The sequence below is a fragment of the Curcuma longa genome, chromosome 2, assembly GCF_044706935.1.
Source record: "Curcuma longa cultivar G26 ecotype Majalengka, Jawa Barat chromosome 2, ITB_CL_G26_1.1, whole genome shotgun sequence".
NCBI classification, from domain to species: domain Eukaryota; kingdom Viridiplantae; phylum Streptophyta; class Magnoliopsida; order Zingiberales; family Zingiberaceae; genus Curcuma; species Curcuma longa.
Window position 1 is genome coordinate 13,473,664 of NC_133862.1, and position 27,103 is coordinate 13,500,766.

General features: G+C 36.0%; 2 protein-coding genes and 1 long non-coding RNA gene across 5 annotated transcripts; 1 reads left to right on the top strand and 2 right to left on the bottom strand.

The window, feature by feature from the left end:
- Window positions 1–488: 488 nt before the first annotated feature.
- LOC141821737 (uncharacterized) lies at window positions 489–15,117 on the bottom strand. The gene is made up of 6 exons (XM_074709088.1): window positions 14,904–15,117; window positions 14,687–14,792; window positions 14,279–14,399; window positions 13,461–14,186; window positions 3,653–5,660; window positions 489–1,293 (listed from the first exon to the last, which is right to left on the bottom strand). The coding sequence occupies exons 1-6, from the start codon at window positions 15,100–15,102 to the stop codon at window positions 875–877; spliced, it is 3,579 nt and encodes a 1,192-aa protein (XP_074565189.1). The 5' UTR covers window positions 15,103–15,117; the 3' UTR covers window positions 489–874.
- Window positions 15,118–18,034: 2,917 nt separating this feature from the next.
- LOC141820606 (lysine histidine transporter 2-like) lies at window positions 18,035–26,525 on the bottom strand. 3 transcript variants are annotated; one of them, XM_074707969.1, is made up of 8 exons: window positions 26,508–26,525; window positions 19,691–19,824; window positions 19,194–19,577; window positions 18,723–19,116; window positions 18,546–18,651; window positions 18,385–18,476; window positions 18,221–18,289; window positions 18,035–18,133 (listed from the first exon to the last, which is right to left on the bottom strand). In XM_074707969.1, exons 2-8 carry the CDS (start codon window positions 19,741–19,743, stop codon window positions 18,035–18,037), a joined length of 1,197 nt encoding a protein of 398 aa, XP_074564070.1. In that variant the 5' UTR covers window positions 19,744–19,824; window positions 26,508–26,525. The 3 variants fall into 3 exon arrangements, with proteins under 3 accessions (XP_074564070.1, XP_074564053.1, XP_074564061.1); XM_074707952.1 differs by lacking the exon at window positions 26,508–26,525 and adding an exon at window positions 21,431–21,466 and having other exon boundaries at window positions 19,691–19,821; XM_074707960.1 differs by lacking the exon at window positions 26,508–26,525 and having other exon boundaries at window positions 19,691–19,839.
- LOC141820625 (uncharacterized) lies at window positions 20,300–22,434 on the top strand. Its single transcript, XR_012601148.1, has 4 exons — window positions 20,300–20,544; window positions 20,636–20,700; window positions 21,301–21,375; window positions 22,045–22,434. It is a non-coding gene; the product is annotated as an uncharacterized LOC141820625 (long non-coding RNA).
- Window positions 26,526–27,103: the final 578 nt, after the last annotated feature.

A 27,103-nucleotide genomic window follows, 5' to 3' on the forward strand; every position in this document is an offset into this window, starting at 1 on the left:
TAATATTAGACAAATTAGGTTGTCCGAATTGATCATTAGCCTTGATCTAAACATTTGGAACAATAAGAAATTCTTAAACTAATTTGCCTACTCTAATCGATCAGCTTGTCCACCTAATTAAAATGTTAGTAAATGAGAATCATACGACATTTGAACAACTAATAATACCTCAAGATTAATCGATGTAAACTGAATACTTAATATTAAACAAACTATGTTGAAATTATACACCCAATAGGTACAAGATTTAGACGATGCAAGACAAGATCATGAAAATGATGTTTTAATAGCTAAAGATTCACCTGTGGTATGAAAAAAAAACAACATCCAAGACGAAATCTTCCTGTACATTTGTAAATAAAATCTTCGAATTTCTCACTGGTCCTTCAAAATTTTCAATCCAGCAAAAAATTATTCTAAAAGATCTTCTTTTCAAGAAGAAAGGAAAACATTACCTTCCTTGTCAGCAAGATCAGAATAAAGGTACAAGAACTTATTCAACAACCATTACAGCACTTTTGATGGATGTGAAGCCATATATAACCACACCAATGACAGGAATTTACAGAATACAGAGAGACCCACACAAACGTGCATCCCTCAAGAAGAGAACAAGCAGCACCAGCATACAACCATACTAGAAGGAAAAATCCTGTCACAAACTTTACATTCCTCTCAACAACTGATGCCAAGGACATTATCTTTACAAGATTTGTTGCGCAAGGATGAATAAATCATGATGAAAGGACACATGCTGCTACTCTGAAATATACAAACATGTCCTGGAAAAGAATATTGAACCCGCTACTAGTAGTATACTGGAGAGAATCAGACGAACATTGCATTTGCCTAGGAAAGTTGCATAAGAAACTGCCTACATCACTGTGCAGTTGCACTTGGACTCCAGCTTTGGGGGCTTCACACTGTCTATAGTGTTTGTAACTTTATTATCGCAAGATGTGATCTCTGAGTTTGTGACATTTTTTGTTAGCTCAATGGATGTCAACTTGTCAGCTGTTTCTTGCTTTTTTCGTTTAACTCTTCGTGGGCTCCGAGTACGTCCACTGGATGCTTTTTGAAAATCCTTATGATTGGAAATAGTACTTCCCAGAAATGTAATTGGTCGATGTAAAGAGTCATAAACAGCAAATTCCTTATCCTCTGCAATGGTTGCAGCTTTGTAGGCGATGTCATGAACGATAGAACTACAGAAGAGAATGGTATCTGTTGCTTCTTCCAGAGTAAAACACCTTTGCACTTGTTTCTTAGGAGATTCAATGGTAACTGGTGCTTCTACAAGTAACAGCAAAAATAATGACATAACAAATTTATGTAAAACATATTTGGAACTACAGACAATCAAATGGATGCATATGATTGCAGGGAAGCTTCTAAATACTTTATCCTAAACTTTTGAACTAAAATCTTGAATGAATCACTGATGATGTTAGTTGTAAGGAGCTTATTGGATCAGAACATTCTAAATCTTCCAAGCAGCATATTATTCTAATGGTACTTATTAGTAAAAAACTACTAAGACATGCAGCAGATCTAGTGCATAGAAGCTAAATCCATGACCGCTAAGACATGTAATAGATCTAGTGGGTAGAATCTAATCCATGTGATAATGTCCCACTGAATAAGAAAATACATCTCAGTTAAACAAGGACTTGGATACACCTTTTGAACCTAAAATAGATGGGTAAAAAACTTCACAAACTTGTGGAATACCGTATTTTCAACTATAAAATCTGATACTACAGACATAAATCTATACATATCTCATAAATACCATTAGTTTAAAATAAATCCATGTTAAAGAAGAGTTTGGTTATAATCATGTGTGGGAAATACCCTTATCAAAATATTGATAATTATTTATTTCTTCTTCCTTTTCTCTCTTTCTCTATGCATTTTATTTCCTTTTAATTATCTTTATTCATACTCATACATTGTTCCAAATATTAGACAGACAAATCAAGAAAATTATACAAAAGAATATTGACAAATGATTAAATTAAAAAAGCACTCTATGATAATTAAAGTCGAAGAATGATATTTGTCAATTACAATCCTTAAGTGGTCAAGACTGATACACCACAAGGTTGGTCGTGAAGATCACAAGCTAGACGACCCGCTTGGCATTGGCGTAGGCGGTGATGCCTGCAATCAGTGAGACACTGAAGGACTCAACCAGTGAAGATGTCAGCATAAGGAGACGAAGCTCCTCATAGATGAGCACCAGTGACCCTCTCTGGATCATTTTAGCTGGGACTGGGATGAATGTATTAGGAGAAGAGGATGTTGATAAGAGAAGAAGGGTTGGTGAAGTGGAGAGAAGATTGAGAGATGAGGGAGAGACCAAATACCACTTTTAGAAAACCTAACCCTAAATGGATGGCTCTTATACCATGTAGAAATCAAAGCATATTGCTATGAGATTAACACATGGATATGTAAAGGGCTTTAGAGATAACACTAAACCTAAAATAAAAATGGCAATGCCTCTTAACAGTGATCATATATGTACAATTTGTAAAAAATGAAATACTATCCACTTCAAAAGAAAGAAATCCAAATGATATGGGTGTCAAATAAATATGCCAAAAAATTCAAGACAATTTGTTCAGTCATAAAAAAATAAGCATTCAGAAAAAAAAAACATGCTCTTTAATTAGTCACAACTGTAATATCAGCTCAAATATGTTCCGTTACAAAATTTATATGTTTCAACCATAAAATGCTTCAGTCACTTTCCAACACATTGATTATGTGGGATCATATCATGACATACATGATAAGCAAGATAAAATAATAAAAATATGGTTTGAAATCTCATGTCATGTCAAACAACGAAATCAAAATGTATATCTCCTATAATTTACTGAATCCCGATACTAATCTACACAAGTAATCTTTCATGGATTATACCATACTGACACTTATAGAATATATCAAGATGGTAGCTTCAAGTAATATTTGTATTTTAAGTTGTTTCTCTAAAATTTTAATTCAACTCATCATCTAATTGCTAAAGAAAATTTTAATTGAATTCATCTTAAACACTTGTTTTGGTATTAACAATGTATAATCAATAATCAATATGTTTGTAGAACTTTTAACTTATTGCTTTGAAATTTTGATTCAAATAGCCTTTTAGTTGTTATAAGCTTATATTTATAAGTAAATACGTCAAATGGAAGTGGATGATGATTATAGATTAATATTTACTTGAATTAGTCTCAATACAATCAAAGCGTGTCTGATGAATGGTGAGTGTTGGCACAACACTACACAACACCGAAATATATCAATTCTAGTCTGAGACAAACTACAGCACAACATGAAATTTTAAACTTTGAACAAATTAAGAGAAAATAAATAAATTTCTGACGATTAACAACTCTACGTCTCATAAGAAAGACTTGCGGCATCTACTTATATGTGATCCAACAAAAAGGTTTTGGCAAATAAAAGTAGTCATCAAACAGTGCATATGCATAACAGATAAACATGCTTGCAGATGAGAAAAAGAAAATATCACTAGAAGCCAGCACAATTGCAGGGTAAAAATTTTAGAAATGTCAAGCAAAAAGCTGATCATGACCATTAAATGTCAAATAATAATTCCTTAGTAGGAGCTATCACATACCAAAGGAAGGATCCTGGGAAAATCTAGATTCCAATTCAGAAGGTAACACATCCTTGTCCAGTGGTATGGAAATGCAATCTTCTAGGAAACCCTCCACACAGAGTGTCATTTCAGCAGGTGTAAAATCAATTTGTGCATCCTGACAACTGACGATTTCATGACAACTGACGATTTCATTTTGCTGATCTAAGGTTACAATAGGCAAGCTACTTGTTGCAACATCAGAAATCTCATCTTGCGTTTCACAGACCTTATCAGTTACCATATAGTTGTCTTCAATTAAAGGTGTATCTTGGTTAACAGTAAGTTTCTCCATTTTCTCATTGCCCCCTTCACTGTTTTGCAAACAAACATCATCCATGTTTTGATAAGAGATACAGCTTCTACCTGGATCACATGATATTGATGAATCATGCATTTGAAGAGTATTTTCTTCACCCAACTGCAGTAGTATGCCACTAGATGCTAAAGATGAACTAGCATAGCAAGATTCATCTGTGCTTATAGTAGCTTCCTCTGTAGATGTATGCTTTAAACCACTCAAATCTGAGTCTCCAGAAGACTTTTCTGGCTTTTGAGAATTCAATATTAAGTTTTCCACATTATTTTCCAGACCTAGGTTAATGCGAGAAAAAACTCGTTCAGTTTCAATTTCATTATAAGGTGATCTGTCTATCACAGGGAATTTTTCCAAATCTGAATGGGAAGTAATGTGACTGTCACACCTCACATTGTCCATCTCATCCTTTCTATTGCTTGACTGGTGCAGAATGAGCATGTCTGTTTGCTCAGATGGTCCCAGTTCAACAGAGGAAGAAGAACTATCCTTCCCAAGGCTGTGCTTCATGATGTGAATATCAACTCCATAAGAAGGCTCCGTGTAAAAGATATTTGTGAGAGAACCATTTCCTCGCACAATATGCTGTTTTCTGCTGCTTGATGCATTTGTTAGAAGTATTGCAATGCCGGGGCCCTCAACCCTGTCATTTGAACAAGGAGTTGGTAGTGATTGCAGATATTCACATTTACAACAGGAACCAGGATCATTCAATTCATTTGGGATAAATATTTCCTGTTCAGAAAGATTCTTTTTGTTTTTGTGAGTCATCAAGTGTACTCTACTATCCATGGAGAAATCAGTCACTGGTCTTTCACTAATCTGCTCTTGCTGTTCAAGAGTAGAATGATGTCTACTGTTAGGTGTCACAGACATTCCTATTTTCCTTTGAATCTCATGACGAGGTGTGTCATTAGGATCATCCCTGGCTACGACTTGTCTGGTCCCAGAAGCTTTAGAAGCTATCAACCCGTGTATTGAATAACATTCTTGACATACATCCACAACCATATCCATGACAATGAAGCTTTTCCCACATTTCAAGCAAATACTTGATTTTTCAACAGAATTGATATCTTTGGAAGTAGCATCAGTCTCAGATTCTTTAGAACTTACCAAACAATTTGATGGTAAACATTCTTGGCAAACATTCATATCCATCAATTCAAAATATTTTCCACATTTCAAGCAAATGCTCATTTTTTTACTAGCATTATCATCTGAAACCTCATCAATAAATGATGAATCTTCATAAGCAACAGTGTTTACAACACCACCAATATTGGCCATTGAATTGTCCAACTTTGAGTTAACTTTGTTGGACATACTCTCATCAAATATCCCAATACTACTTTGGCATTTTCCAGTTTCATGACCAGTATCTTCGCTGACCTCATCTAATTTATCCAAGACAAATATTTCCTCTTGGAATCCAGGAATCTTTGCCCCATCCCATTTACCAGCCAGATCACTTTGATCATGGTCAGTATCCTCCAAATCAAGAGCAAAACTAGCACCTTGATCAGAACTTGCATTACTGCTAGTTGTGAGTGAAGAATTCCTAGAAAGCATAGGCCCATGCACACTGTTTGTTTTTGCAGAGTAAAATGTGGAGGCAGGGACACTTGATAACAATGGCCTGAACATATTTTGAGGAGTTCTATGATGATCCTATAGACGTTTTGTAAATAGATTTCAGTGAGTTCAAAGATATAAAATTTTATAATAGTTCAATACATAAAAGAAATCAGAGGGATGAACACAACATAAGCTCAGCTTTTTGCCATATGAAGAATGAATTGACATTGTATAAAATAACAGTGAACTAAAAAATTAAGCAACTATGTTTTCACCCAAAAAGAAAACACAACAGCAACAACTGCATATTACAGAGTAGCAAGGTTGTCAAATCAAGCTATTTGTCATGCATAGTTATGATGAATATAGAATTGTAAGACATAAGGCTTTAGGAGTAGCTTTGAGATTCTAAATATCTAAAACTATATAATAGCATAGTATTATAAATGGGTAAGGCTTTAGGAGTAGTTTTGAGATTCTAAATATCTAAAACTATATAAGATGCTATATAATAGCATAGTATTATAAATGGGTAATTTGATGTTATGAAATGAGCAATCAAAATTTTCATCATCAAATGCTTCTGGCATATCATCATTTACACCACCCAGAAGAAGATACAAAGCGGAAGATGATTATCATGCTATGTGAGGAGATGAATAAAAAGTGACTGTGCCATGACATTGCTTCCAAGTTACCACTGATTTTTTCCCCATTGTGCTTTTGTGCATTCGTAATTTTGTATACCAGGACCATTCTTAACCATTGTTAGGTGTCAAGTGTGCCTAGGCTATTGTTGACTATATCGCCATATATAAATTTTTTCTTCTTTTAGGTCATTGTTAACTTTGAGATTCCATTATACTCAACCTTTACACTTTTATTAAGGTTTCCTCTTTTCTTTTTTCTTTTATAATGACTATGGATTAATTTGTAATATATTGACTTTAATTTAATGTCTTAGTAAGTTAAATATACTTTAGTTGATTGGATCAAACTTTTAATGGATTTTGTTCTTTTAAGAAACATAGAAAATAAAATAATATTTGTAGCAAATCATATTAATATGAACCAAATCATCATTGTTCTTTTAGATTCAAGTTCATTTCTAGGAAATTTATTATTTTATATACGGATAGTAATCTGCCAAATGATATGAATCATGAATAATATGATTCTATTTTTTTTTTTTGATAATATAGGTATCTGGTCAAACCAACTAATCTTGGAGGTGACCGGTTTGAACCCACGAAAGTCCCACAAGTCACCTGGGGTAAATCGGTAAGTGCGGACGGCGCATCGCTCCGCAACTAGCATTCCAGAATTATCTTCCCATTGGAGGAAATTAATCCGCAATGTGTCGTAATATGGAATCAACTCGTGGATGCCTGATTAACTACGAAAGCGTCTTATTGTTGCACCGTAGCCTCGGGTATTCTAAGTTCTTACAACTATACTAAGTAGTAGATCACTTGTCTATTATCCAAAAGACATACAAAGGTATCAATCTATTTCTGAAATTCACAATCAATCAAAAACAAGAGAGCAAATGAGTTGCATTATATATAGGGGTATTATATATAGGGGTGGATTGCAGATCATTCACTTCACATACAAAAGATGCATATTGATTGTTCAGCTTATATATATTTATTTATTCATAATACACTTCATAGGTGGTTTGCAAATCATTCACCCCATACATATAAGATGCATCTCTATTAAGTGGATTCACCATATATATATTTATGACATTTCACACTAGATGAATTGCCTATATATGATGTGTAAATTGGGAGTTGTCTGGCACCTATACAATATATATAAAAGAGGAAACCCAAGAAATAACAAAAGCTTCATAATGTTAAATTGGAAAAACTAATAATCTTGATCATTAGTCCTCGTTGAATTCTATCATGAGATATTTTACTTCATGCACATCTTTCCTATATCTACTTTGCATTTTATGCTCACGTTTTGGAGTTTTTGACCTTCAGGTTGTTTAAGATATGTGCATGGCATTGGTGGCGTTTCTTTAGAGATATGCATTTAGTTAACTTAGTTAATATATGTTTTGTTTTGTGTTGCACTCCGATATTATTGTAGCTCATGCACGGTAAGCGAAACTAACTTCCCAACAAACTTACCTTGGGTGGGGCATGACACTCACTGTTGTCTTCTGCCTAGCACCACCGCCCTCAACAATACCCCTACCAAGGTCCCTTTCTCTATACCTAGGTAACGAATGTCTTAAATTCAAAACCCCAAATTTAGGTCCTACCCTAATACATGCTAATATGAAGCTCATCTATTTGGATTTCTATTTATTTTTATTACTAAGCACCAAATTATAACTTAATAAAGAAACGTGTTTCCTGTTATGTGGAATTTGTTTATATAATATAATTTCTTAATCTTCTTCATTTCCCAAATTTATAATTAATGAATAAAGTCAATAAATTAGTAGATTTACCACTGGATATAGGTCTATTTGGCCAATGCACTCAGCCGAGTCAATATTCTGGTCCATATGCAGTTAGACCAATTAACCAATCCTGATCATTGAACCAATGACCCAAAACTATGCTTGTTTGTTTTTTAGTTTGCTTCTTATAGTTATGGTTTAGATCTCTTATGATGGCTGATCTTATAAGTCATGAATATGTTGATATCTAAGTCAATACGTGGGTGATAATTGTGAATGAGTATACTGGATAGCCCCACTCTTGAGAACTCTATGTAGTTTGTTACTGGAGTAGTATTAGAAGTTCCAAATCTCCAATCCTATTGGAAATAGAAATTTGATTTACAATATCTTCTAAAATAAAAAATCCACATTTAGAGTTATTTTCTAGTGGTATTTGACCTAGGTCTTTGAGGAATTATGGTGGCTATAAAAACCCTTGAGAGGATTGGTAAGGATGATTTTACAAGGATTGATGGCCATAATCCCTAGAGCTAGCACTCAGAATGAGCCTAGTGTTCTCCACATTAAGTTGTGTACTTTGCGCAATTTGGGGTTGATTCTCTTGTTGCTCATATGGATACCTCTAGAAGGTTCTTTGTTGCAAGACTTGTGATTTGAAGAAAGGACAAGAGGATTTAGAGCTGACACACCGCTCTCTATGATTTGAAACAACCAAAAAGGTAATTTCTTATCTTTCTTGATTGTCTAATCTAAATTGTTTGGATTCTTGGTGGATTTCTCATTAGAAAATTTATGTTTCCACTGTGATCAGTAGTCTGCATAGGCACCTCAAAATTGATGCCTTTTCTGATGCTGATTATGGTGGACCTAGTATTGATAGAAGATCCACTTTGGAATTTTATAGGCAATGTAGAGGAAACCTTGTAAGTGAAAGGAAAAAAATAACTAAAATATGGTAGCCCAATCTAGGGTTGAAGTAGAATACCGAGCAATAACACATATAGCTTGTGAGAAAAGAAAGAATAGTTTGATGCACGGAGCTCCCACCAATGCGGGGTTCCGGGGAAGGATCGAACTGCATTGAGTCTATTGTGCACAGTCTTACCCTACATTATAAGAAACTATTTTTGCAATTCAAACCCATGACCGCAAGGTCACATGGCAACAACTTTACCATTGCTCCAAGGCTCCCCTTTCACATATAGCTTGTGAGATGATATAGATTAAATCATTGCTTAAAAACCTTGTATTTCACATTATGGAACCAATAAATATGTATTTTAAGAATCAAGCATCTACATCTACATAATGTAGCATCATTCCATGAGTATACCAAACACATTGAGGTAGACTATAATTTCATCTACATAATGCCTTTTCTAGTTATGTCTAAGAGGATTTAGACACCATACATTTTTAAGAACAAATTAGAGATATCTTTACCAAATCTCTCACTATTACTCAATTTATGTTTTTGTGCAATAAGCCAACATATATAGATATCTATGCTTCAACTTGAGGAGTGTAAGATAAAATTATTAGAGAATAAGGCAACTGCTTACATCTAAATAATATAGCGTTCCATGAGTGCACCAATCACATTGAGGTGGACTATCACTTCATCCGCAATCCAGTATAAGAGGATTAAGACGCTATATATTTCTTTTGAAGAACAAATTAGAGACATCTTTACCAAATCTCTCACTAGTGCTCAATTTATGTTTTGTGCAATAAGCTAGCATATGTATCTATCTATCCTTCAACTTGAGGAGTGTAAGATAAAAGTACTAGAGAATACAGAATCCAAGACGTATCTAGCTACATACCTAATTTTATATAAAATCAGTCTTGTTTCAGTCTATAAATACATGGATTGCATCCCTATCTGGATAATAAGATATCAAGTTTCTTAACTGTTTCCACATTTCACTCAGAGAAAAGTAAAGAAAATTCCTCTATTGAGTTTGAGTGGTGTTTAGGAATGTGACTATGTAGCAATTGTCAATCTGCATCTTAAGTTCGCTGCCAAATAATTGTGATAGTGTACATAGCAATTACCTTTTGCAAGTGTGATAATTAGTATAAGTCAATGACAGCCAAAATATACTTTATCTTGTTTACTCATTTATCTCAACACCGCATAACAAAGGGCTCCAAGAAATTAGCTAATAAAGGACTATGGCATTTGCCTAAGTTTAGCAACCTAGATTGTGTTAGAGAAATAAATTATCCTTAATTTCCTACCCAACTATCTTTAATTCCTTTCAATTCATTCTTGATTCATTCCTGAATCATCATAATATATTTCTATCATAGTACCTTAATTCTTGCATAATATGTTTTTCTTTATATTTCTTTACACTATCACCATAATACCACTTATATAAAATAAGGCTTGTGTTATATGTCTAATGTATCATCCTTGAATCATCATCATGACCAAACCATGTTTGTCCCAATTATTTGACATCAACATGAATGTTATTGATCCATTAAGCTCTATGCAGAACAATGATCATCATTGAATAATAGAGAATATTCATGTTCAACTAATTCTGACATGTTATCAAGAAACCTTCTATCCTCCTCTAGCATTTTCAGTTCGAGGGAGGCACAGAATAGAGATTATAGCAACCCCTCCATCTCGTCATTATCTTCTGTCTTCTAACTTTGCCTCTCTATTCTCCATGACATAATTTGATAGCAGTCTCATGACACCACTAACAACTCTATCATCTCCACCTTCCTGCTCTCTATCATAATAAGTGGGTGTTCATATAGTTCCACAATTCGATATCCCATCGCTCTTTTTTTCCTCACTAACATCGCGAGCACTCTCCTATGTGACCATCTCCACCTTGACCACCAAACCAAAATTGCTTCTCTCATATTGAAGAGTTGCATGCTATATTACCATATTGCCAATCCCTTGGGCATCCCATTGAGAATGCACAAATTATCCATAAGTAATGTAGGCATTTCAACATGACACTAAGCAATATGAGGATGGATAAGATAAGAAATGAAGATATTAGAGAGAAAATCGAGGTTGCATCTATTAAGGGAAAACTCTCAAAGATGCATTTAAGATGGCATGGACATAACTAATAAATGTCTCAGTTAGGCAATCCGAGTTCATGATAAATACGCACATTAATCAAAAAATAGAGAGACCAAAGAAAACTTGTTAGCAACAATAATACAGAATAAAGTTCATTTACATATAAATGAGGATATAATAAAGTCCAGTGGCATAGGAGGATTTATATAGTTGATCCCACTTAGTGGAATAAAAGTTTGGTTGTTGTCGTTGTACTAGGCAATAGCATGAAACCATTTTCTTTGTGAGCATTTGCAAATGTCTCGCTATTCTAAAGATTATGAATGTCATCCGATTAGGCAAGACATCTGATCTAGCTTTAGATAGTAAATTGAAATTTTTATGGTGGTTAATCATTGTTATCCTTTTTTAAAGCTTTCTAGTTTAACCATGATAAATTATGAGAATATGTATGCTCAAACTTTTGCAGGAAACTTATTCTTGCCACCTCTTGCATTACAAGGATACTTCCAAGTCCTTCAATTTTCTATTGATATTTCAATTGCTTGAACCTCTCACATAGCATACTCTATGAAGCTATAAAATCACAAGTTATTTTAATGTACTTGGACTTTAATTATTTTATTTTTCAATCTTATTTTATCACAATATATTTAACTAGCTAAGCTCATTAGTGCACAACTACATACTAGCATACCTGAATAAGGTTAGCTTCAAAGTACATTAAAATGTGGAAACAAAAGCAAGGAGGAAAGGAGGAAACACTTGTTAAGAAATTCAGAGAATATGGATCAATTTAGCTAGTAATATTGCTAATAGTTAGGCATTAAATCATTCTTAAATAATCAAAAGTGTACTTCCTTTTTTATTAACAAAGGTTAAAGGTATAGAAAGTCTGAAATAACAAAAAGGTAGATTACAAAAGGTCTGTGTATCAACGATACAAAAATCAGTAAACATTTTGATGACAACACATGTTTTACTAGATTCGAAGGTCTAGATCCTGTGGTTAAATATACTAATGACAGTAAATGTGCTATTAGTAATAATTTTATTTCATCATTAATTGACAATCTGATATGCAATAGTGACAAATTTTTCAATCTCATAAAGTATCATTATCCACAACTTTGTACCTAAAATACTGTCCAATATTTGTTATAGCTAAAAGCTCATTTTTATAGTGGTAGTGTAACCAATAAAAAAACACACACACACACAAGGATGGCAAACACAATGTAATATTCCTTTATGTATTGCAAGTGCAAAAGGCGCATTCATGTCTATTTATCTATCGGGGTGTGTGTGTGTGTGTGCGCGCACGCATGTTTTCAATAAAAAAATGAATTTACTTAACTTAATTTAGGCCATTTTGGTAGTTTGTCTATGGAATTTATTTGTTTCTGTATTTCTGGAATATCAGTGCATGAATTGTAATAATCAATTTATAATACAAAGATTAGTTTTGCCATCTTTATCAAGATGAGTCCATTTCATCAAATTCTAGCATCTGGAACACGAAATCCATGTAATATAGAATAGATCAAGAAAAGAAATATGAAAACTATGATTCATGATTCATAACTAATATTCAGACCTCAAAACCAGACTCAAAAAATTATAAATAAATATTTACTAAATCAAACAAATTTTCTTATTTCAGGAAATATATATATATATATATTCTAACATTTGAGACACAAATATATTATTTGAAAGACTCAACATAATACCACATTAGTAGAATACCCCACATAGGACTACAACAGATAGTTGTACTTAATGAGAAATATTCTGTATAGTACTGATGACTGACCAATATTTCATACTCATAATTATTATTGTTGTAAGGCTTTACAATATAACAACAGGTTTCCAAATACAATAATACTGAGTGTGTACAAAGTGCATGTCTAAAAGAACAATTCATAAGAACTAAGGCAGTTATCAATCTGTAATTTCTAGAAGGCTAAGCTTGAAACATACAAGTAGACAATTAGTTCACAGTTCGAGTTACATTCCATTTCAAAATGATAAAGAATAAAAACGGTAATCATGCGTAATAAAAAGCATGGTGTGCCTGAAGGATTAGTATCATTTCCTATGCAAACAATCTCCAATCTCTATAGTATTAGATTTACCAATTCCAGCAATCTCAAGATTTTTGGTAGGTTGACATACAAAAATAGTTCAATAAGAAAATGAATAAAAAGTTACTAAGATAGAGTCATTTCACAAAAGCAGCAGCAGTAAGCAATGGTTGGAGAAAAAAAAGTCTTTTAAGAAAAATCTAACTCAAATAAATTTCCCAAGTTTTCAAAGGTCCAATGATTGAAGAGCTTTCAAGAGTATATATGCTGCTAAACAGAAGATTATAATGATAAAGCAATGTATAGCACTTTACCATTTGCCTACGAGGGAAATCAAAGGATCTTTTTGGAGCAGAACTTGCAGAGAAAGACCCTGAAGGTTTCTTGGAGAATCCCATAGTTCTGTTGGGGGCATAATCTCTGCATTTCCTTGTAGCTGCATTAAGGAAAACTCCTGCAGAAGCATGTGATTGAGCATCATCTTCATGAGAAGATGTTGTAGATGGCTTGCTAATAGAGCTGAACTCATCTCCCTCACTGTTACGCGGTGATATTGTACTTCTAGAAGAAGATGGTGATAGTGACTGCCTTCCATATTTTGACACAGGCGCCCTTCTATTACCAGATACTGGGGATGAACCACGCACACGTGTTGCTGACTGATCTGTCAGAGAAGTTCGGAGGTTAGGTGGCACATCATTGGAGAAACCAGGAAGGTTTGATTGCCATCCTCGCAGTTTCGGTGAGGCAGAATTTCCACGATTCACCTTTGCAGGGGACATGCCTCTTTTATTAGTGAATGTCTGAACACTAGAACCAGTGCTCATACTCTGTGGAGTCAAAAACAGTTGAGTTGATGATGAAGGTTTGGTCGGAGGTGTGGAAGGTCCCCGTGAAGGTGTCGCAGATCGTAGAATTGGAGGTGGGCTTGACCGAGGAACTGAGGACGGCCTACTTCTTGGATGAGAGACGCCATAGTTAGATTTAGGAGATGAACTTAATCTATGCGGACTCTCGCTGCTTCTGTTAGGCCTTGCAGACTGTGAGAACAAACAGATATTCAATATCCTAGCAAAAGGGGATATAATGAAAATTTCCCCTACATTAAATGTTATCAAAAAGGGAATCACACCATTGATGTATTTGGGATTGGAATTGGTTGACTAATTCTCCTGCCTCTAGATGCATTTGCAGATTGTGAAACATCATCATCCAATGAAGGGAATAGAGGAGTATCAGGAGGAGTCAACAACCTGCATGGAAAGTAATTCATCAGTCATAGATAAATTTCCAAGAAAAAGGTAATGAAGGTGTTCTCTTCTAATATCCAATTTAGACAATTAACAAAGCCAAATCCAATTCATAACAGCTAAGGAACCACATAAACTTCAGATTACATGCTTCCCACTTAGGACAAATATAGCCATAGCCCATCCCACATTTGGAATACATAAGTGCCTCTTTACATCATAGTGGAGTAGCTATAAACATTGTCATTAAGCCAATGAACAAAGCAAGCCTCTTGCATAAGGGAACTTACCAGTCGTAATCATTTTTCTCACCATCTGCATCGAGTAGATCACTTCTCTCTGTTCGAGCTGGTATTGTGATCCCAAGACTAAAATCCGAAAAATATTTCAATTTTGCTGACATTGAGTAAAACAATTGTAGATAAATCAGTACTAAAAACATACTAGAAACCTAACAAATAAAAAAATCTATAGGTCAGGAAATCAAGAGCAGAATAATGATATTACATATGGATTCATCAAAATCGTCAAAGGAGTGTAGCAAGAAGTTCTCTCTTTCACGGTTCTGCACCTCATTAAACAGGAGTAGATCATCATCCTTGGGCTTGGGAGAATATTTACACTCAAAACTGTGGCCCCGCTTATGGGCACTTTCCAGTTTAAGCTCTGTTGCTGGAGAGCGCCTAGTCAAGGGCGAAGACGGCATCTTACAGTCTTCTAGTTCTTTCTTGCAGACAAAATTGCTTCTAGATCCTCGCACATTAATGTTCAATAGATGCTTAAAAAAAGCAGGTGCTTAGGACCTTGCCCAGAAGGACCATTGTCAATGTGACAACCTGCAGATCGAACTTGCAATTAATAACGTTAAGAAAAAAAACAACGAAGGAAAAAACGGTTCCTGGCAAACACCTGAATGTAAAGAATTTTCAGCCTTTTTGTTAACTGGCATGAAACTTTAAACACAAAATGACAAATTGTAGCAAAATCAGGTTTTACTAGAATGATCGGCAAGGTACGAGGAATCATAAAAAAAAGGTATAATGCATGAATTATCAGGTCATCGAAGCACAAAACTACGATTCGAACTGACCTACTACGTCAAAATTCTTTTTTTTCACAGATAATTCTTTCCAACGGCACGACAGAACAAGCAAACACGAAACGAGAAGAACGAAAACCACTGAACCCTTCTCTAAAATGCACTGAGAAAACGGCATTCAAGCCACAGGATACCAGCACGTAGAATCCCTCGTCATCATTTATCACCTCCCCAAACCCCCGATCTGCTCCGCTCCCAGCGCTGCGCCTAAAGCATCTGCCCCAACCGCGAAGCTAAGCGACCAAACCAGCCGGTTTACCAACCTTCGCCTCCACGGGGCACGAATTCTCGGCAGGAGAGAGCGGCATTGGGTGACCGAAGCCGGGATCCGGAGGCGGAAGCACAGGGGCCAGCTTTCTCACAATTCGAAGGTTGGGCGAGTCGGGTGAGAGAGATGATTGCAGAGATTTAGAGTGGATTCGAAGGAGAGAAATTGGCAAAATACATAAATGAGAGAGCGCAACGACGATGTCGTTAGGGTTTCCTTTTCTTCGATCTTTCTCTTTCGCTTTTCGTTTCTTCACCCCACTGTGCTTTCCTCTGAGCCACGCTTTGTTCACAGACACAGATACTAACAACCACTCTCTTTTCGCTCTCTAAGAATTAAATATTACAATAATGCCACCGATGGATAACAGATTTGGACAGTCATGGAGATGGGGAAATTCCAGTCACCTTAATTTGGTTTTATTAGTATTTAAAATAGCTTACTTAATTTTAAAAGTTAAATATTTTTTCGTGGATTCAAATCATTCTACTGTATGCATTAAAAAATATATTTCTACTTTGACTTGTTTATTAATAAATTGATGACTATGCTGATGAATAATCGTCAATTTAAATTGAATCGGTTAAATTCATCCATCTTGTTAAGTAATTTAGATAAATTAAATTAAAATTTTATCAATTTATTTTAAAATGAATTCAGATAGATTGATCCACCTAAGCTCACGATCCGAGTAGGTTGATTCGTGACGGACTTGAGTTGACTTAAAAAAAAATTTATTTATTTATTTTAAAATTTAAAATTAAAATAAAAAATTTAATAAATTAGTGGGTCATCCATCTAAATTATAATTTAAATTTAATAATTTTAACTTGATCAATTTAAACTGTAATTAAATTAAAATTTTTTAAATTTTTTAATATTTTTTTATTTTTTAACAAGTTCATGGATTGATCCACCTAATCTACAACTCGTTTTAGATTGGATTGAATTGGAGATTTTTTAATCTGTCAAATTGATAGATCGGTCTATCCTGTCCTATCATATGATAAATTTTTAGTATGTTGATTGGCTCCATCATGAGTTGATTAATTTGACAACTCTATCTGATCCACTGATTTTATTTGCATTTACCTCCACTTCTGTTTTTAATTAATAAAATTAATGTCATTTTGACCCTGAAATCTAAGAATTTTCTCATCTAACCTTAAAATCTTTTGCGCAGCATCAAAAAGGATATTTTATGGTCAAAGCGATTCTAATATAAAATAGTTTTGCAAAAGGCTAAAATTGTTTCATGTTGTAATAATTTTGACCAAACGGCTTAAAATTATAATTTTGATAAAATTAGGATAATTTAATCAATATTAAAATAACTTTGACTATGATAAAATAGTTTTTGAAAATTCTTTTTAATTTTTGCCCTTGATTTATAATAAATAAATAATACTGCATTTAATTTTTGCCCTTGAAGTTTTAATTATGCCTAAAAATTTAAGTCTAGAATTTTAAAATAAAAAATAAAAAAATGGCTGCCATCACATTTCTTTTTGACAATATTGAATATGTATAACTTGAAATAGTTATGAAAATAACAAATTAAGATAAATGGAGCAAAAAATTAATTGAGAGGTCAAATTAAGTAATAAAATTATTAGACGTGGCTTTAATTAAGTTTAATGATGCATGAAGCAATGAAAGAAGAACAAGTTAAGAAATGACTGATCGATATATATATGTGGCTTAGGCTTTTGATTAAAACACACACAACCTATTTGAAACCTTTTAGTTTAGTGTTTTAGGTTCCGAGACCCCACAACAGCTAGCGATTATATTAGCTTCTGCTTTAATCAAAAGATCATCATTAGATAGCTGTTATTGCTGGAATTGTTATGAATTTCAACGTCATAGACATGCTTTTGTGTTACATTATAAATTAACTACGTTATCGTGAAACTCTCAATATGGGACTAAAATCTCATTTAATGTCCGTTCGCATTTAGCCAACACAAGTTTCCATTACAAAAATTCTTAAAAGAAGAAGAAACTTATATTGTTCCATTACACATTTGCTGAAGACTCGTATGCCGTTGCCAAATAAAACTCAGGCACTCAATTCTCTTCAACTTATTCTACCCAAAAACAAGGAGGGGAAAGAATCTTCTGCGTAACTAGCTAATTCCTTTTACAATCTAGCCAAACAATAGAAGCTAGCGTTTTCTTCCAACATACTGCTCATTTGCCAAGAGTATTAAAAACTACTCTGCAGTAACTAGCTAGTAAATTTGCTACGTTCGATAACTAGCAAACTGATCAGGAGAAGAACTGATAGTTCTTGGCACTCAATATGATTGTCCTCATCCCTCCAACAGATGCCAAAACCATCAGCAGCACTCCCAATATAATGCAGATCTGGAAATATGATTGTGCATGCTCAAGTACACATATATCACAGACGATCGATATCATCCATCCTGAAATAATTAAGATATAACTCACCCAGTTTGTCATCCAAGATAAGCCGAATCTCTTTGGCTTGTAGACTGATAGCCACATAATGCAGGGAAGCTGTGAATGTTAAGGTACATATATATCTGTCAAAGGCAGTGGTCGGAGCACATGTATATTAATGCAAAGTGGTACGAGATGTATGTGTGGCTTACAAAGTAACTTGCTGGGGCAAACGCAAAGCCCCCGAGGAATCCCAGTAACCCACCAAAGAAGGGAACGGCTATCCCCACCGCCATTGTAAACGCTGCAGATTAAACAGATCAATCAAACGAGCACAGAATATTCAGAGCATTAAGAGGAAAGCGCGGCTTACCGACGTAAAGGGTCCTAGCAACAAAGCGAAGCATGCAACCAGGTCGAAGGTGACATTTTAGTACAAGAACCGTCTCCAACATGTCGAATACAGGCATGGCAAAGACCTGCATGAATTAAACAGACACTACTTATAAATCTTTGGCGATCGATCAGGTTATTGATTAATCTTAATTACCTGGTAGCTTCCAATAACATGGACAACGACAAACATGTTGGCGGCTGCGATCAACCACCTTGGCCTCTCGAGCGTGATCAGAATGTTGTCGTCCACGGCATTGCCAAAATTCCAGTAGCCAACGAGAGCAACTGGAAAGTAGCAGAGAGCGACGACAAGATACGCGACGACAACTCCCTTCCACATTGGCTTCTTCGACGGCTTCTCCGGACTAGAAGGAATCGTTGCCTGGATCTCCAGCACCACGCTGTGCCCTGCGTAAGAAAAGGCCACTTCTCCCATAGCGCTCACGAAGTTGAAGAAAAGTCCTGATGCAGTTGAAGCCCTGTAGCTGTAGTCTACGCTCGGTGGTCTCCCTTTCTCCATGGTTGCGGCCCAGCCGATGGTCGAGTAACTGAGTCAATTAAATGCGAAGATTAATTAGCCAAAGCATATATATGAATTTGCTTCAACGTTGAAACTTGAGCATACGTAAGGGACATGACGGCGGCGGCCAAGGAGACCCCTGAAATGGAGTTGAAGTTTGGGAGCTGGGAGAGAAGAAACTGAATGGCTGCAAAGACGATGATGAAGTAGGAAAGTCTGACGTTTTGGGCATCGGGGCAGACTAGATCGTAAAACTTCTTTAAGGATTTGCCACCGGTGACCATGTACACGATGTCAACGCCGACCTCCACGATCAGCTGCATCGGAACGACGATCCAAAGCCCGAGCTTTTCGCCGAACACGTGCTGCCCGAGCTCATGGTATCGATCGAATCGCACGCCGGGAACCATCTCGTGCATCTCGACCATTTGCCACAGCGTGTAGAGGGTGATGATCCACGAGAGCAAAAGTATGGCGACACCAGGACCCCTGAGTTAAATTACATACTAGAAAAATTAATCAGATAAAAATTCAGAACTGATAGATTAATTTGCATCGATCAAACTAATTTAGATCAAATATATATATATACATATGCGTACCATCCGAGTTCTGCCATGGCGTAGGGCAAGCTGAGGACGCCAGCGCCAACCATGGCAGTTACGTTGTGGAAGGCTGAGTACCACCACTTGGCTTTCCTCGACGAGGTGATAGGCAGCCAGTTGTCGATCGACTTCTGATTCTTCATTTGTGACGATGGCTCCACATGCTCCGCCATTGAATTAAAACAAGTAAAATAATATTGATATTGTTGGTAGAGAACTGAAAAAATATCACACGGAGACGATTGCTCATATCTTTATATACATGTATCGCAGCTAACTTTGCTAAATTAGCTGAGAGAAGATCGATGTGGAACGAGGAGGCAAAAGTGTTGACAGATTCTTTCGGTAAATTCAACGTTGAAACATATTTTTGAGCCGAGAGGTTCTCTCGATCCAGCAGGTAGATATGGAGAGTTATCCAAATGATGACATATATATACTACGTAAAATGAAAGATCCAGATGACAGATATATTGTAAGATATGGGAAAATCCTAAAGCCCAAATAACTAAATCAGCCCTAAAACCCTAAGCCCAATTAGTAATGGGTTAAAGGATTTGAGTTTAACCCAAACCCGAAACCTGTTCTCCACCCGAAAAGCTTCGTAACTCCTCCTTTTCTCCGTGCGTTTCTTGTCTTCGCGCGAGATCGGCGGCAGCGGCAGTGAAGAGGCTTAATGGCGCCGGCGGAGGAGACGGGATAAAGGGTTGAGGAGAGGCGTTTCCATGAGAGAGCAAACCCTAGGTGTGCGATTCTCTTCTATCGGTGTCGGCTCGCGTGGAGAAGCTCGGAAGAAAACCTAGCCGCCGCTTCCTTTGCCGGTGTGCAGGTTTCTAAGGTTCTAATCGAAGGTAAGATGTCATTGTTTGGTTTGATTCCCTATTATGGATGCGATCTTTGGTTGGATTTCTTCGGATTTTTGAGTTGGATGGTGGATTGCAGATCGTTTGGGAACGATCGGCGGTGTGGGGGCTGACCGGAGTTGAGGAAGCAGCTGCAGATCTAAGGTGAGAGCTCTGTTATTTACTGTGGTTGTGATCTGTTGGTTTTAATTAGGATTTTGTTGCTATTGTCGGGTTATTCGTAGTTGATCTGTTGTGGATGTGGTGTTATTTGGATCTTGTGTGGAAGGATCTGTTTTGGACGGTATGTTGGGGGGTCTGTTGAAATGGCCGGTGCTGTTCATGTCGTGTCATTTAGATCTGTAAATTTCAGTTGGGTTTGAATGTGGTCCTGTTGAACTGATCAAGTGTGGGTGAGGGGAAATTTTGGTTAGGTTTCGTTTAGGTTGATTTAAATTTGTTGAAGGTTGATTTTTAATTTGGTTAACAGTAGGGATAATATATTTGAAGTTGGGATTAGTAATCTGAGTGGGTTGGGGGTAATTGAATTAGGGTAGCATGGATCTGAGGGAAGTTAATTGCAAGTAGATTTAAGTTGTGTTAATTAGAATGAGTAGGTTTTGGATCCGATGTGGTTGGATCTGATTGATCAAGTTGGTTAGATCTGTTAACAGATCTGATTCGATTTGATCAGTTTAGGTTAACCTTAAAAATTTTATTAGGCATGTACTTATAAGTGGATGTTGTTTATTCTTTATTTTGCAGATCCTTGATTACTGATCCGGTTACCTACGTGGTTTAGTTTCTGGAGGTTCTTGTTTTCGACGTTTATTACATAAGGTGGGTACCCCTGTACCTGGTCAGTACAGTCTTAGTCCTGTTGAATACTTGCTACCTGAGATTTATCTTTGATACTTACTGTTGATACCATGATCTAGTTGTTTCTTTGATACCGTTGTATGATCTGTTGGTTATGCTTAATTATATGCTTAACTGTTGTATGAAGCATCATGACATACATGATAGAAGTAGATTTATTGTTGCGCTAAGTTGGGTGCAACCAGGACTGGCTAGATAGCCCTCCTGATCCTGCCCGCTCCCCACTTGATCAGTAGTGGTTTAGTTGCTGGAGCGTGTGCAGCTTTCCTGTCGTGCGCCCCAGTTCACTGCAGATGAGTGTCTGGGGGTGGCGAGTGCAGACAGTGACCATGCATATCATATGCACTTGCATTTATTAGTAGTTTTATTTATTTCGTTGACAGTTGTGATTGCTGACTATTTAATTGTTGCAGTTGTTAAATGTTTAGTTGTTGCCTTTAATTCCATTCGTTATGCTGATATCCTGTTGGTTTATCTTGTATGTGCACACTTTCCTTTCTGTATCTACATATTCATTATGTTGATATCCTGTTGTATTAACCTTTATATTGCGCATCTCCATTTCTGTACCCACTGAGTAATATATATACTCACTACCCAGACCCTGGGGTTTCCCTTGTTTCTCCCCAGGTAGCAGATAGGATGTTGGCTGAAGCTTGGAGATATGCCAGACTGCTCCATCATCTCACAGCAGGGTTTAGTTGTTGTCCCTTCGTCGCATGGTTTATAGACTGCTTGGTTTTGTGGTTCTTTTTGTATCGGCGGTTTGTTTTGGAATTATGTGCTTATCTATGTTCCTTGTCTCCCTTAGCTATTGTGGACTAGTAGTTGTGTTTCCTATATGTGATGGTCAAGAACTTTACTAAGTATAGTTTTTCGTTGTCATGGTTTGGTGAAGTTTGTTTTGTTGTGGTTCGTTGCCTTATCGTAGTGTGTTCATGATTATGGGTATGTATGGATGTGTGGTTGATTATGTATCATATTTGTTTTGGCCGTGTGGGCCTATTATATCATTATGTATCAGGGAGAGTTGACTTGTTACAGAGGGGGTGCTGCCGAAATTTTTCGGGCAGTCGTCTCCTGGGACGTAACATATATTTAAGATTTTATTTTAACCTTTGACGCCGTATCTCAAAGTATCATCAGTTTAACAATTGCTTGTAAAATGAAATCATGAACCATCGAATTACATTGAAACCCTTTAAATTAGAAATGGTACAATTTCTAATTGGTGATCATGATCATGATCATGATCTCCACACTGGTCGATGCTGTTCAATAAACTAATGAGTCTAGTGGAGATGACCAACTTAAACCACTGGCCCTCGGGGTCACAGCTCCCGTCCCTACGCAAGCACCGGCAAGGATTTGTGACCACGCTCTTGCCATCAGCGCCGCCAACGTCCAAGCACACAGTTGCATTGTTGCCAGTCACTCTCATGGAAAATAGAGTTTCAGCCACTCTCACTAGCTACAACAAAATAAATAAAAAAATTATGTCTCTGAAAATCATTTTCTCTAAACAATGTTTTGAGACAGAATATTCGGTCTTAAAAATTTATTAGTAAAAGTCACGTGACTAATTTTGAGACAGAAATATTTTGTCTCTAATTTCAAAAATAGATTGAAAATTCATTTTGTTTTAAAATAATCATTAAGCTTACACCCGAATTCATAATCCAAACTCCTCTCTATTGATTCTTCTAAGGGTTGACATAAGGTAAGTCCCTAGTATACCGGTTCTTCTTGACAAATCCTAAACCATTCATTCCTAACCTTAATTCATCTTTGCTAGTTCTTCTAGGGTTTGGCATCCCTAGTGGCTTCCCCAGCGACACAACTCAGCATCCCCTGTCATCTTGTGTGCCCAACTCTGATCCTACACTCTTAACAACAACGATGGCTCCTAAGTAAAGTTCTTGCCCCTATCTCAATTTCATCTCATATTAATTCACATTTCTTTTTCTAATCCAATTATTGATGCATACATGCATACATATAGAAATAAAAATAGGCATATTGAAACTAGTCAAGGTGAACAAGAGTGACGTAGTTCATTTAAGATCATTCCTACTCAATATTTTCATAACAAATTCTTTCGTGAGTAGAGGTGAACAAGAGTTCATTAAACCTAACAAACCGACCTAACTGGTCAAATTTAAAAATTCGATTTGGTTATTTCAAAATTTTATTTTTTTTCAAATAAATATTGGTTAATTTGATTCAATTTCAGATTTAAAATCTTTTATTTGGTTTAATCAAATAAATCAAAATAAAAAATAATTGATAAATTCTGAAGTAAGCGAACTTATAAATCCATAACTAATTGATAAATCTCCTATAATACTTGAAAATTTTGATTAATAAGGTTAATTTGGGTTTTGACCAAATTAATTGATATTTTATCGGTTTAATTTTTATTTGAAAATTTGATCGGTTCGGTTAAATCGAAAGAATTCAATTTGTTCAGTTTCAATTAATTTGATTTAGTTTGATTCAATTTTAACCGAATACTCAGTCCTGTTTGTGAGCAGTGACTGGGTATTTTTAGACATTGTCACATTATAAATTGGAAGCACTAGACATTGTTTTGTGACAACCCTATTCATCTAGATTTAGTAGCAGAGTTTTATGACAATCTACATCTCATTGGTGATGGTCTCGTGTATCGAACTCACGTAGCCAAATGCAATCTCGATTTCACCTTGGCCTCTAGCGCTCCTTTCTAGGTTGTCATCCGACTGGTAACAACTTTGTGTTTTATCTAAATTATAGAGAGCCCCTTCTAGATTCTTTTGTGCATTTAACCAATATTGATCTCATGTTTGAGTTTTTTTTTTTCATCGGGCTAGGGAGTTGAATAAGAGAATTTTCTCTAACCAAGTTACGCATGTCACACTGACTACAAAGTGATGTGTCATTCTTGTTTCTCAATTTATCTTTGTGTTTCTATGGATCGGATCAGTCACTTTCAGGATTAATCGATTTGAAGAGCTAAATACTTAAATTATAAAAAAAAATGGAACATGGTCCAAAGATATAATACATTTAGAATTAATTTCCTCCAGAGGAAAATAATTCTAGAAAGTTGATTACGGAGTGATGTGTCGTTCTCACTTTTTGATTTACCCTAGCGGTTGATGAAAAACTCTATGAGTCGAGCTTGTCACCTCTAGGATTAGTCAGTTTGAAGAAGCTGAATACTTGAATTACCAAAAAAACATGGTCCAAAAATACAACGTATCATGGATTAATTTTTTCAATGGATAGACAACACTGAATGTTGACTATATGACACGTTGTTCACGTTTCTCAAAATTAATCAATTTGGAAAACTAAATACTTAGATTTAAAAAATCACAAGTCTAATCATTTAAATTTAAAATAAAAGGTCAAATTTAAAAATTAAAGTTTTAAAAATAAAATTTCATTAATTAAAATTTTGATATTCAAATTGATATTTTATTTTAAAAATATATATAAAAGCAATAAAAATATTATAATATAAAACATAATATTATTGTAATTAATATATTTACTGAATACTATTTAAATAATAATAATTATTATTACTTTATAAATTATTATGATTATTATTAATTTATTAAAGATTAAGCCGAAGTCAATGGATGAGATGAACTATCTGTTAGAATCGACGGTTGCGATTAATTTGATAAAATTTGGATTGCTGCTCTCCGTGACCCGGCCCCGGCAAAATATAACTAACCGCGAAAAAAGCTTAACTGCTCCCTCCCACTTCTTTAAACCGGCAATAGTTCTTTTGCAATGCGATCTCTCTGCAAGCCATTCGAGCAGGATCCGCCATCGTCATCAAACCGTGTTATCGTAAATCTTTTGGTGAGATTTGAGCGGCAACAAAAACAAAGGAGCAAAGGATGTCTTCTTCCTCTTCGTCCATGATCTCCAGGGGTAATGGCGATCGTAGCCGCGAGCTTTGTGTTGTGCATCGTCACTGGTATTTTCCGCATCCTCTTCTCGTTTTTGTTACCTGCCCTCCTGGACGTTGCGGAAAGCAGTGGCGACTGCGAAACGGCAGCGGCGGCCGTTGAAGCAGCTCTCGTGATTCCGTTTGTCGTGTGCATGTCGATAGTGATCGTCGCTGCTGCTGTTCTGCTGAGCTCGAGAGATTATTGCGATTCTGGTTCGGAAACCGTCTCTCTCGTCGTGGCGCTTCCGGAAAACGAGGACACGATAACTATCGCTATAGAATGAAACATTGAATTATTAATTTTGTAGATAGGTTTCAGTGTGTTATTTTAGCAGAGAGTTTGCAGAATCCTTTTTGTTGGTTTCTTCTTCTTATCGCTATTAAAAAATTTCGATTATCTTCAATTTATCACAGTGCTTGTTACATTAGCCTGGCTATTTGAATTGAAATCATGCTTTCCATTGAGACTGCATACTAGAGAAGTGTATAATGCTTCAATTCATGGAGGATTTTCACACGCAGTGAAGATAGTAGTTAATTGTAATTTTTCGATTTACTTTTTTATATATAGTCGTGAGATCGATCATGTGAAACTGTTGAAGATGGTAGATTACACCTTTTGTTTAATAGCTTCTTGAATATATTGCATCTATGTCCACTGCCGGAATGATGGATTTTCAATTAAGGAGTGAATTTAATAAATTAAATACAATATAAAATGTATACTAAAAATTATATATTAACTTTAACTATTGTTACAATAATATTTTTTGAGATTTCATATTTTTAAAAATATTGAATAATAATTTTATTATCAACTGTATTAAACATATATCTCTTCGATATATATATATATAGTACCAAACACAACAAGAATGATAACATTTATCGACGGAATTAATGACAAAAGTTTAATTTCGTCGTCAATTTAGTGACGGAACTAAATCTTCATTGTTATTTTGTGTTTTAGAAATGGAATTAAACTTTCGTCGTTAAAATAGCAACGAAGATAAACATCCATCACTAAAATATCAATGGAATTAAATTTCCGTAGTTATTTATACCTTTTTAGGATTTCTAACTATTTTCCCCCATCCGCAAGCCTTTCTTCTTTGGTATTCCCCCGTTCTTCGCGATACCTGACTTTCCTCTCCTCTTCGAGCTCTGACGTTCCTCTCCTCTCCGAGATCTAGTGTTTCTGCCCCTTCTTCGTAATCCCTTGTACGCTCCTCTCCTCTCCTGACCCCTTCTCTATCGTCGGCGTCTAGCCCGAGTCTCTATCTGGCATGGCCACGACCAAGGCGAGTTCGTTGGCCACAAGCTGAGACCCGACCTCTGCACTGTTGGTCGACAGCTTGGTCGGTCGCGATCTGAGGCCCAACCTCAACCTTGTATGAGAGCTTGGTCCGCGGCTTGGTTGGCTGCGATCTGAGGCCCGACCTCAACCATGTCCAAGAGCTTGGTCGGTCGAGATCTAAGGCCCGACCTTAACCCTGTCCAAGAGCTTGACAGACGACTTGATCGGACGCTATTTGAGGCTTGACCTTAGCCCTGTCTAGGAGCTTGACCGATCGAGATCTGAGGCCCAGCCTCAGCCTTGGTTGGAGCTTGATCGACCGTGATCTAAGGCCCAACCTAGCCTTGTCCGTGAGCTCAACTCAGGGCTTGAATCGAAGGCTGCAGGGCTCCGCAAGCATGGTTGACCGAGAACAAATCCGACGGGGAACTCAACCCCCACCG

Bases quoted from the DNA above. Each gene is read 5' to 3' on its own strand.
- LOC141821737 (XM_074709088.1), bottom strand. From the start codon at position 15,102: ATGCCGTCTTCGCCCTTGACTAGGCGCTCTCCAGCAACAGAGCTTAAA. The intron at 14,793-14,903 runs GTAATATCATTA...ACTCAATGTCAG, and splicing joins CGATTTTGATGAATCCATAT to CAAAATTGAAATATTTTTCG. The intron at 14,187-14,278 runs GTGTGATTCCCT...TTGTTCTCACAG, and splicing joins CAATCCCAAATACATCAATG to TCTGCAAGGCCTAACAGAAG.
- LOC141820606 (XM_074707952.1), bottom strand. From the start codon at position 21,466: ATGGTATCAACAGTAAGTATCAAAGATAAATCTCAG. The intron at 18,477-18,545 runs GTAAGCCGCGCT...TTTAATCTGCAG, and splicing joins TGCTAGGACCCTTTACGTCG to CGTTTACAATGGCGGTGGGG. The intron at 18,290-18,384 runs GTAAGCCACACA...TAACATTCACAG, and splicing joins TTGCCCCAGCAAGTTACTTT to CTTCCCTGCATTATGTGGCT.